The following is an 11,579-nucleotide window of genomic DNA, read 5'->3' as shown; positions in this document are numbered from 1 at the left end:
TAATGAAATGTTAAAAACTGTGCGAAAAACGTACAAGGAAATGTTTCGAGTTTTGCTACTTAATTCGAATATTTGGTTCACATTTATCAATATACATACATATTAAAATAAATAAATACTATTTAATATATGAGTTAAAATTTCTCGAAGCTTAGTGCATTTAAAATGTACATTAATTAATCTAATTAAATAAGTTTATTATGTACATCTTTATATATTCATGACTTAGAGTTCACTTTGTTTGTTTTGTTTTTCGTTTGTCCTGGCTAAAAGCCATGCAAGTGTGGACTGACTGCTTCGCTGCTCTGTCCCGTCTCGGCCTCAAACAGAACCTGTTGGATGCGCAGCTTGGCAACGGAACGGGAATACGGATCGGGTATTGTGCGCAATTGTGAGGCAACGCTTTGACCAAAAACAAACAAATCATCATCACTGCCGGCAACCTGTCCAGTTCCATTTGAGCCAGAAAAGCACACGGCATGGTTTGTGTTTGAGCCCAATTCTAGCTGCTGCGACGGCGATGGTGAGGCAAACGGCGTCGACAGTCTCTGATGTGGCTGCTGGGATTGTGACGGATGGTTTTGCCCATAAGTCATATACTTTAATTTACGTGGCGCCGTCTGCTGTTGCTGCTGATGTTGAGCTTGCTGCTGTTGTTGTTGCTGTTGTTCTTGTTCCATTATGCACAGCGTGGAGTCATCGATGATGAGTTCGCTTTTGTTGGGCGCACGTGTGGAACAATTGCTGGACACCTCATCTGTTTGACTGCTCGCATTTGGCGGTTTGTTTGTGTTTGTGCCCGTGCTGACGGTCGTTTTTGTCGGTTGCTCATTTAACTCTGTGTTATAAGCATCATCTGTCAGCTGTCCCACCGACGACTCCAACTCATCCTCATCCTCGCCCTGCTGCCGCTGCTGCAACGCACCCTCAATTAGCTCCCCAGAAGCGTTGAGCAGAATTCTTAGTGGTGTTTCCTTTTTGATGTCTACGCTTGTATTGTCCACATCAGCATCCTTATTCTTGACCTATCAAATCAATATACCAAATATGCATACATATATATATATATTTTGTCAATTATATGGAGACTTACGCGTTTGCAGTGGGAGAGCGAAACGGCGCGCAGAAACGAATCGGCGCGCCTGAACCAAAAGAGCTTCGGCTCGTAACATCTGCCCAGCTCCTTTTCGCGCATTAGAATCCTTAATTCTTTTGTGTAAACGGTGCGTACGCTTTTGATTTTCAATTTAATATCGAGCACAGTTAATTGCGGTATTTTGAGCGTCCTGATGATCGCCTCGTACGCCTCCTCACGCGCTACACGATTCTTGTAGGTGTCCAGCAAGGAATTATAGAGGCATGGCTGGCGTCTGTAGGCCTCCAGGAATTCGGTGATTGGTATTTTTGTTTCATTTAACTTGGCCATCGTGTTTGGTGTTTGTTAAAACAAAAACAACAACGAAAACAAAAACAACAGCGAAATATATGTATGTGTTTTTGTTGTTTACACTGGATCCTAGAGATGGCATAATCAGCTGTGCTGTGCGCTTTGCACGGTTTCTTTTCGGCTTTTATTATTTCTTTTTCTTTTTCGCACGCAACAGTTATCGTTATCGTTAATCGACATTGTTAGTTTTGCAAGCCGGCAAGCAGCCGCTCGTAAAGATATTTGCCGCGTTTTATGCTTAAGCTTTGTTTACAGTTATTTGAGAGTTAAAGCCAAACAAACACAGAACAAACACAAAATGGATGGTATGTAGTTGTTGTAGCTTATAAAACAAATAACTAAAATCTACATGTCGCCTCAATTAGGTGGTGTGCTCGAGGACATGTGGACGCCGTACAAGCGTCTGTACGATATATGCCAGTTGGCCATAAGGAATCCCAATGAGGTCACGGCCGATTTTGAGCTATGCCTCAAAAAGTATAAACAGAACTTTACCAATTTTCTGCGCAATCCGGTAAGTAGACACTCAAAATACTGACAAGCAACATAACCTAAACCGCTCTCACCTCAACTCCTCTGCCATCGTCTATGATTCACTGGGGCGCAGCCGAAGAGTGAGAAGAGCCGTTCACACTTGCGCAATGCGCTGCTGGAGGGTGTCATGCTGGCAGGGCAATCGCGTAAAGTGGAACTCTCACAGGAAATAATTGATGAGGCCATCATATTGTCCGATATGTTTGATTTGGATGAGATCTTCGCCTTGGAGCTGCTATGCACGGCACAGCGTCAACAGGTGCATCATCCGGGCCTACCGCGCGGTCTGGTCGCGGTATTGCTTTACTATGATGGTCGCAAGGCAATCACTTGTACACTGCGCGACATGTTTCAGGCTGTGAGCGGCGTTTCCTGGAGCACCGAACTGCCCAGAGAGGTAAGCGAAATATATATATATATATATATGCATTTATATAATATATCATAATTTATTGATTTTTCAACTTGCAGATGACCGCCTTGATCAACAACTACTGCCAGAATCTTGTAGAAGATTCCAACATACTTGGGCGTCTGCTGGAGCTGCTAGCCGAAATGGACATGGAGAGGGAGGTAAATATTGCAGGGCATATATAATACTCAACATAGATGGCTAAACAGCAAACACATTTACACAGATTAGTTTACTGACCAAAAATCGAGCCTTTGGCTCAAAGAAGCATCAGAATCAGGTACTGGCCCTCTATGAGGATACACGCAAAGCCTTGGCCATGGCCCTATTCCATTGGTCTGCTCAGCGTGGCCTGCCCAAAAACATTGCCATACGTTTGCTGCAGCATTTGGCCAATACGAAGTCAACCGATGCCGCCGGCAATATGGACGACGTAACCCTAATCATGTTGATGGCATTGCTCTATGCCTACGATACCTCCGTGCTGCTGATAACCGAATGCGATAGTCCGCATACGGCACGCCTGCCCATACTGAGCGATCCCGATTATGCCAAGTGTTTCTATGAGGCAATCTATGCGCAGAGCAGCTGGCAGACTCAGCATCTGGATGCCATTATCAAGTATAGCTTTGGTTTGACATTGGCCAGTCTGCGACAGGCGCCAAGCGAACTGCAGGCCAATGCCGGCGCTCTAATCAATCGGGATGAGCAGCTTATTGACGAGGCGCTGGCGGCAAATGTTTTTACCTTTTTCTATCGCCAGCTACTGGAGAAGAATGTGGTCTATACGTGAGTTCTGGAATGCAGTTAATTATTGCATAAATTATTAAAGTTCTTAATATTATAATACATTGCAGAACCGAATTCATTTATCGCCGCCTACACCTGCTCATCACGGATTTTATAGATTTCATGCATGCCAAGGTATCGGAGCTGCGCGGTCGTGCGGATGAGACAGCTCGCACAGTGATTAGCTTTCAGAATGAAGGTCTCGAACCGCCGCCAAATCTGGATGTCAACTTTGAGCTCCTGATGCTGTGCGTGGCCAAGTTGTATGGCGATAAACGTGCCACCATCACGTTATGCAACGAGTATTGGGGTCCAACGGATACAACAACAGCCAACGGTGTCGCCAATTATGTTCAAAATACCTCACGCGCCGTCTCACTGTTCAAGTTTATACGCTTGGCCAGCGAGCTGCTGCCGCAAACTCTGTTCAGATCCTATTTAAAGATGATTGCTGGCCTAACACGCACCGAATTTGCGGCACGCTGCGCCTTCAATCTGCTCAAGAATTCACAGAACTTGTCGTCCACCTATGCCGTCAGCTGGGATCATTTCTTCAATGCGCTCAACAATTATTTCAAGTACGTGGTGTAGAATAAATATCTCTCTAGGATAATTTAGTTTCCAATACGCGTCTACGACACGTTATATAGAAAATCCATATACGCAAATTTTATATTAATATTTTGTTATATCCTTTACAGCAACATGCGAACCGACTTCGACAGCATGGCCAATGCCGGAGATTCGATTTATCGGAGCACTGGCATACCACGTAATATGACGCCACGTGAAACGGAACACATGGCTGCTGTGATGGGCATTATGCAGGCCGTCGCTGAGAATGATGAAATATCGCGAATTATGCTCTGTGAGCAGGCCAATTGGCAGACGCCGCAGGTGCTGCTCGGCCTGGTGGCCTGCTCGACGCCGGTAATGCTTAAGGGCGAAATTTTGTTTACGCTGGCCGCGCTCAGTCGGTCCAAGGAGACGGCGCGCACCATTTGGTTTCATTTGGAGGAATCGCAAATTATACCCACCGTTACGATGGTGTCCAGTGCCCATGCCGAGTTTAGTCTGGCCGAGGAAATTGATCAGAATGAAAGCCGTCTGGAGACGTACAAGCTGACCCGCGGCATTCTGCAGCTGTTGTATACGCTGATGACCACACACATGCCGCGCAGCCTGGGCTGTGGTCCGCGCAAGCCCGGCTATGATCCGTATTTGAAATTTGTTGTCGAATCCATATTGCTGAAGTTCTACAATCGTGCGTATAAGGATCCCACAGAGAAATGGGCTGTGGGCACCAAATGTCTGAAGCTATTGTATTTTCTGTTGGCCAGCTATCGGCCGAAGGCCTCAGATTTTGTGGAACAACGCGATGAGCATGCGTATCCCGGCTATCACATAATGCTCCAGCTGCAGGTCAAATCGGATATGTTGCGCCTGGTGTTGCGTATCATTGAGGAGGCACGCGAACGTCTCGACGATTACAATCAATTCAATGGCAAGGAGTTGCTCGAGGAGTGCGCACTTTATGCCTTGCTGCTGCTTGAGGTGGCCCTGGCCAAACAGAATGCCTTCTTCGAGGCGCACGCAACGGCCAATTGTTCGATATTGTTGCTTGGTCTTAATCGCATGCTCCTCGATTTGAATCCGCGCAGCCGCAGTCCCGACTATGTTCTCAATATTGTCAAATTTGTTACATTCAACAGTTGGCTGCCGCGTCATGCATTGGCCTCAATTAAGATCCTGAGCGCGGTCAGCATGCTGCCGGATGTGGTCAGCCAGATATTGAATATGTATGCCCATGGCAGCACCGAGAAGCTGGAGATACGTCAGAGATTTGTCGAATGCCTCGAAATGGATATGCGTCGCGGCTCGCCGCTAAATGACGATGAGCTAACAGATCAATTTATTGGTATTGATCAATTTGGTTATCCGCTCGATGGCAATCTCAATGAGACCGATTTGCATGTGGATCTGGAGGCACTCGGCTTTCGCAAGCCGCAGCGCATTGAGCTGCAGATCAAGGAGGCCATTGTTGAGCTATTCGAGGTCAATCTTAGCCAGCCAATGCCCAATTTCGTTTACTTTCTGCTTGGCATCGATGTAATACGCGACATTCTGGGCAATGAGAAGCAACAACTTGGTCTCGACGTCAACTGTTCCTGCATCAATTCACTGGTCCTGCTGCTCGAGCGTTATCTAGAGGTAGGTCCAGCTACTAACCAAGTCTTGACTATGTGCTCTGACAATCCGTCCTTTATCCTACAGCAACAGCGCCACAGCGACGATTATTGCGAGCACACGGCCCACATTGTCGAACGGATTTATCATCTCTTTCATGGACTGTGCGCCCATCGACGCACCTCGGAGGCGATTTTACGCTACTTCCGATTGACCTGCAATGACTTTCTGTTGCGCCATTTGACCGCAATGCCGTTCCGTCATTTTGGCGAGGATAATATCTTGCACGCGATGAGCCATCTGATGAACTGTGTATCAATTGAAATGAAATTGGCTGCCACATACGGCCAGACGACACGCTATGCCCTGCTGTCGGACATCCTGTTGGCCGTCAATTCGGAGACGCAACGCAACGGTCACAGTTTGCCGCTGGAGATGAGCAACAATATGCTGACACCGCCGTCAACCAACCATTTTGGTGATGTCCTGCCGGCCGGTCGTACAATGTTGCAGACAACATCGTTGGGCCTCCATGTGAATCGTTTGCTTGACTGTCTCACGCTGGAGACGCAAACTCTCGTCCAGCCCAGTCTGGAGTTTTTCGATGAGCGTCTGTTGAGCAATTTATTGGTCGATTGCGAGGCAAAGGGCAGCATGGGTGGCGCCGGCATGATAAATATACACAAGCTCCATGATATACTCCATGATGAGCTGCGTCATGTGCAGAGCACCATTGCCAGCGGTCAGCGTAAATCGATTGTCAATGAGATAACCGTGCTGCTGCAATATGCCATCCAATTGAACGGGGTGCGCATGCAGAGATTTGCCACCTATAGCTATATGAGCGCCTGGTGTAATCTCGTCCAGGTGCTGTTCAGCATAATGCCCGATACTGTGCTGCCGGTTAGTGTGCGCAAACAGCATATTATCGATATCATCGAGAAGATCATGTTGAAGGTGGAACCACAGCAGCCCTTGATTAAGATCTCCATACAGGTAACGGATACGATGCTCTTGCTGTCCGCCAATTTGAGGCATTGTTACTATCAGCTGGAGGATCAGCGTTCCCTTGACGAGCATGGCAATGTCGTTTGTCTTAGTGATATGCCCAGCTCTGTGGAGAACAGCAGCCAGAGGAATGCCCACCAAAGAAGGAGCAGCAGCAGCGGCAGCAACAACAACAACAACAACAGCAACACAAACAATACCAACAATAACATTAATAATAATAACAATAACAACAACAACAACAACAACAATAATAATAATAACAACAACAATAACATGAGCAGCAACAGCTGCAGCAGCAGCAATTTACGCTTCATACTAAAGCGTCTCATCGACTGGATCATGACCTGCGAGGTCAAGTCACAGAAGCTAAGCATCAATCTGTATGCCTCGCTGCTCAATTGCCTGCGCATTGTGAAGCGTGTGCGGAGCGAGGCGCAAGTGGAGTATGATGAAACGTAAGTTTTATTAATTATATATGGCTTATGGCCAACAAATATAAGCCAGCTAATGCTTTGGCCAATTCACAGATTTTTAGCCCGCACGGACGGCTATAAGAGCCAGCGCAGCCCGGACGGCGGAGAGATGTTCCAAAAGGAAATGGCCGCCGAGATAATTAGCAGCATGGGCGACAAATTGATTGACACCATTTGTCATGATGCCATCACTGGGCACGATGTGTGCAGCATGCTGGCGCTCTCCTGTCTGGACCTCATATCCGAGCTGCGCGCGTTCGGCACGCTGAGCGACACGGTTGCCCAACGTGGCTATTTGAAGCATATACTGAGCAGCCTGGCCAAATCGGATGAGCAGCTGCGCGAGGTGCTCAAACCAATGCCACATAATCTGAGGCCGCTATTTGTATACGAATCGTGCATGGCATTCCTAACGCAAATGGCGCAAACACATCAGGGCGCTACCCTGCTTCTAGCCGAGGGTGCGCTCGGCGTGCTCTCCAATATGAGCATCTATGATATGCAGCCAGATATTAAGGCCAGCGAACTGGAGCGTAATGTTCCTGGCAATTTTATGCCAGCCATTGATGCGCGTTTCCGTTCCATATTGATGCCCGCATTATCGCTATGCGATAGCATAATTGATTCCCTCGGCATTAGCAACAATAGCGCCTCGTTGCAGGTGCTCAATTTTCTGTTCGCACACATTGAAATGATTGAGGGCATGCTGCGTGCCGCATCGCCATTTATGCATTTGGGCTACCTAAAGCTGTTGGCCACGGTCACCAATCTGTTTGCCCGGACCACAACCTACGATGTGTCCACAATTGAGAAATGCCTCAATATCCATCACGATGTCGAGATGAACAATCGCTTGAGCCGTCTGCAACAGCTGATGATTGTCGTATTTGGTCGTTTCACAATTAATGAGGCGACCATACGACGCATGCTGCATCAGGAGCGCACCCAGACCGATCTGCCGGACCTGTCCGAGGAGCAAAAGAGCCAGCATGTTAAATTCTTTTTAGACATAACCGCCAATCTATCATTGTTCTGCCGCCATGCCGTAACCAGCCATGTCCGGGACGGCATCACCTCCAAATATCTGATCACAACCATGATTAACGACGTGACACCGCTGTAAGATATATTTATATTATTCGTATCATCTGTAAATCAATATAACATTCGAATCCCATTGTAGTTCGGGCAAATCGGACTGCAAGAAACTGACCGCCGTCATGCAGATCATATTGAATCAGCTAAAAGGTGCCATTGCCTATTTTCTGTCACAAAAATCAATTGCCGACAATCTGGTGCAGCAGCGCGCCTCCCTGCCCAACATAACATTCGGACCCAGCGGTAAGCTATACAATAGATCCCATATGCTGTACATGGAGAGACTTCTAACAATTTTTTACTTACTGCAGGCAAGCAAAACTATTTGGAACTAAGCCAGCGCCACAATGAGAAACACAACGAACTGCTGCTGGCCGTTTTTATAGCCGAACAGAATTTGTACCTGCTCTGGATACATTTGGATTTCTATTTCCGCAATGCAGTCATCTATTCCCAGGAGAATCGCACTTCTATAAACGAAACATGTTTGGGTAGGTTCACATTTTCTTGGATCCTATAAAATTATGAATGAACAATGAATGACATTTTGTTATCTAATAGATCCCAACAACATGTCCGTACTGAACGCCTCTCAGGACGAGATAACGCAGCTGAAGCAAATGCTTATCTCGAGTTTTAATGAAACATTCTGCACACAACTAATCACTGCCAGCGAAGAATATTCTTTGAAATGCAAAAACTTTAATACCGCGCTTTTGCGTCGCATTAAAGCGCTTGTCCAGTTTGCCCCGCAAATCTGCTGATGTATTCTATATGTTCTTTGTTTTTTTTTCTTTTCTTTTCTTTACTCGCAAATTATCATTATAAAACCCATTCTCATTACGCGTCTAAATGTGTTGTCGTGTAATTTACATAATAATATACAACATTTTATAACAATTCAAATTGCTTAAGCCCTTCAACTGTTCTTTAAAATAGTACAATAAAATGTAAAACAAAAATTAAGTTTCAACGCGTAAGTTTTATATGCAAGAGAATACAGGTTAATCTCGAGGATCCCAGAAAAATGTACTCTCTTATAAAGTTCCTACTAATTATCAATATACTTTAGAAATGACGAAATAACGAAAACTTAAGCTATTTCCCATTTTCTATTTTATGTTTGAAATGCTATCTGTCTCTTTCTTTTCTATGTACACTTTATGCACACACTCGTTAACCGTTATTCTCGAAGCTCATATAAATAACAACACTTATTTTTCGGTCATAATAAATGAATAAACTTTATATTTAATAAATAAATTATAAAACATATTAACAATTCCCAAATTTAAATTCAGCAGTGAGATATAATAATAAGTAATAATCGACCAGTATTTTAGAGCTGGGTAACGTTGAAATATTTAACATTTGCACTGCATTTAATAGCACCAATTTTATACTAATTTAATTCGATATAATTTGCATTGATTTAATAGATTCAACTGAGAATTCGGCAGCAACGCTCAACGCACTTTATTATGTAAATTTGTTTAAAAACTTGCAACATTTATAATACCAACGCTGTACGGACTGCAATTATTTCATAAGCGGCTATGACGTCACAGCCGTGCAGTTCTTGATGAGCAGAGATTGCCAGCTTGTCAGACTGGTGCATGATGCCACCTTGCTGGCAGTTCTTGGCTTGAACCAAAAAATTCGAAGTGGCGTTTACTTTTTGATTTGCATATTCATTTCGGACGTGTTACCGATTGCATATTTTACAGTGTAATAGTATAACAAATGTATGGTCTTTTTGAGTTCGTTGCACATCGAAGTTCGTTCTCATCGAAGTGCTAGTTTGATCTGGCAGGGCTTTTGACGCTCAGTCTGGCAGGATATACACCGATCGCTTTAAATATCATTACGATATTTTACAGCACTATTTGTGTTGGCAGCTGGTTCTTGTTGTTGATCATAATTTAAAATGGAGCTTAATTCGACAAATATTACCGCAAACAATCGCATGGATTTCATAATTGAAACGAAGGATTATGTTAACCGATGCCTAACGTATGTGCGTCGATCCTATCTGCTTAGTGATGTTGAGTTCGGACGCTATCTGGAAAATGTAAGTCTAACAGTGACGGTCATAATCCTGAACCGGCAGAAAATGTTGAATCTGAAAAACGAACATTTGCAGATAACAAAGGTCTTCCTGGCCAGGGAAACAGCTGCGTGTAACTTGGTTGGACACAGATTGCTGATTGATAATATCGTCCGTGACGAACTGTTTACTTTCGTTAATGAATTTCTTGACAAGAAGGGAGTCTTTTTAAGGCCCACGAAAGAGTACTAATGCTGTGGAGTTTCGTTATATGTTTTATATTTTGTTATATTTAATTGTTATAATCGAGAATACATATATAATATGTATATATGTATGCGTAGTGTCTAACGGATCTTTTGTTTTGCATAGAAGGTTTGTCTGAATGCAAATGACGCGCGCAGCTGGACGTAGCAATCAATTGAGTGGTCTATCGAATATTTATCGTGCAAAAATATCGTTAGCCATCGCACTTACCAATGATTTGTTGCATCCCTAGATGCTCTCTTTTTTAATATCCGGTTCACGCAATTGGTTAGTTTCGGGATTTCTTTAGCAATTTTGCACAAAATAATACACTTTTCAAAGATATAACAAAAAACGTAAACATAAAACGAGTGCTACATACGATAGCCTAATAAAAAATGCGACTGCGAATTGTTGATGTGCTAAAATGAGACAGATGTCGCAGTATTACTTTTGTTGTTATTTTTTGTTTGTTTTGTTTTTGTGATGCTCGTAATATTTGTATGTGCCATCAATGCAACTAAACCATGATTGGCATTTTGCCTCCCTCCAACAGTTGCTGACAAAAAATGGCGCCCAGAAAGGCAAAAGTTCAAAAGGAGGAAGTTCAGGTGCAGCTTGGCCCACAGGTACGCGACGGCGAAATCGTCTTTGGCGTTGCACACATATTCGCCAGCTTCAACGATACATTTGTCCATGTTACCGACTTGTCTGGACGTGAGACCATCGCCCGCGTCACCGGCGGCATGAAGGTGAAAGCCGATCGTGATGAGGCATCTCCCTATGCGGCTATGTTGGCTGCTCAGGTAAGTGGCGAGCATTTGAACAATACGATTATACGCAGCATATTTGAAATCAAAGTCTCTGTTTATAGGATGTGGCTGAGAAGTGCAAGACCCTGGGCATCACTGCTTTGCACATTAAATTGCGTGCAACCGGTGGCAACAAGACCAAGACACCCGGACCCGGTGCCCAGTCGGCGCTGCGCGCCCTTGCTCGTTCATCAATGAAAATTGGTCGTATCGAGGATGTGACACCCATCCCTTCGGACTCTACACGCAGGAAGGGTGGTCGTCGCGGTCGCCGTCTCTAAAGCTCTCCAGTGTACGGCACATTTCGTGCTGTTTTGGTTTGTTATGGATGCCACACTCGCTGTGTGCGTTGATGTATAAACGAAAAGAAAAATACAAAAGCGCTAACTCTAACATATAAATAAATACATCTTATAATGTAGTAATAAACGATTTAAGCATGACTTGTTATATTTCATTTGGATTGCAAATCTGACAAAAATGCCTAATTATTTGGCTACTTTTATTTGTTGTTGTTGTCGAA

The 11,579-nt window shown here is 44.5% G+C and overlaps 3 protein-coding genes across 4 annotated transcripts; 2 read left to right on the top strand and 1 right to left on the bottom strand.

Annotated features, from left to right (window-relative positions):
• Nucleotides 1-20: 20 nt before the first annotated feature.
• LOC6633809 (uncharacterized) lies at nt 21-1,563 on the bottom strand. Its single transcript, XM_002057062.4, has 2 exons — nt 1,094-1,563; nt 21-1,025 (listed from the first exon to the last, which is right to left on the bottom strand). The coding sequence occupies exons 1-2, from the start codon at nt 1,424-1,426 to the stop codon at nt 267-269; spliced, it is 1,092 nt and encodes a 363-aa protein (XP_002057098.1). The 5' UTR covers nt 1,427-1,563; the 3' UTR covers nt 21-266.
• Nucleotides 1,564-1,615: 52 nt separating this feature from the next.
• Nup205 (nuclear pore complex protein Nup205) lies at nt 1,616-8,917 on the top strand. The gene is made up of 12 exons (XM_002057061.4): nt 1,616-1,752; nt 1,813-1,961; nt 2,055-2,378; nt 2,453-2,554; nt 2,620-3,182; nt 3,251-3,760; nt 3,884-5,393; nt 5,457-6,835; nt 6,908-7,972; nt 8,037-8,194; nt 8,263-8,442; nt 8,513-8,917. The coding sequence occupies exons 1-12, from the start codon at nt 1,746-1,748 to the stop codon at nt 8,713-8,715; spliced, it is 6,150 nt and encodes a 2,049-aa protein (XP_002057097.1). The 5' UTR covers nt 1,616-1,745; the 3' UTR covers nt 8,716-8,917.
• Nucleotides 8,918-10,463: 1,546 nt separating this feature from the next.
• Nucleotides 10,464-11,499, top strand: LOC6633807 (small ribosomal subunit protein uS11A). Of its 2 annotated transcripts, XM_002057060.4 has the most exons (3): nt 10,464-10,532; nt 10,801-11,050; nt 11,119-11,499. In XM_002057060.4, the coding sequence occupies exons 2-3, from the start codon at nt 10,814-10,816 to the stop codon at nt 11,335-11,337; spliced, it is 456 nt and encodes a 151-aa protein (XP_002057096.1). In that variant the 5' UTR covers nt 10,464-10,532; nt 10,801-10,813; the 3' UTR covers nt 11,338-11,499. The 2 variants fall into 2 exon arrangements, with proteins under 2 accessions (XP_002057096.1, XP_070067293.1); XM_070211192.1 differs by lacking the exon at nt 10,464-10,532 and having other exon boundaries at nt 10,772-11,050.
• Nucleotides 11,500-11,579: the final 80 nt, after the last annotated feature.

The sequence above is a fragment of the Drosophila virilis genome, chromosome X, assembly GCF_030788295.1.
Source record: "Drosophila virilis strain 15010-1051.87 chromosome X, Dvir_AGI_RSII-ME, whole genome shotgun sequence".
In the NCBI taxonomy this organism is placed as follows: Eukaryota; Metazoa; Arthropoda; class Insecta; order Diptera; family Drosophilidae; genus Drosophila; species Drosophila virilis.
This window is presented reverse-complemented; position numbering and strand designations above follow the sequence as displayed.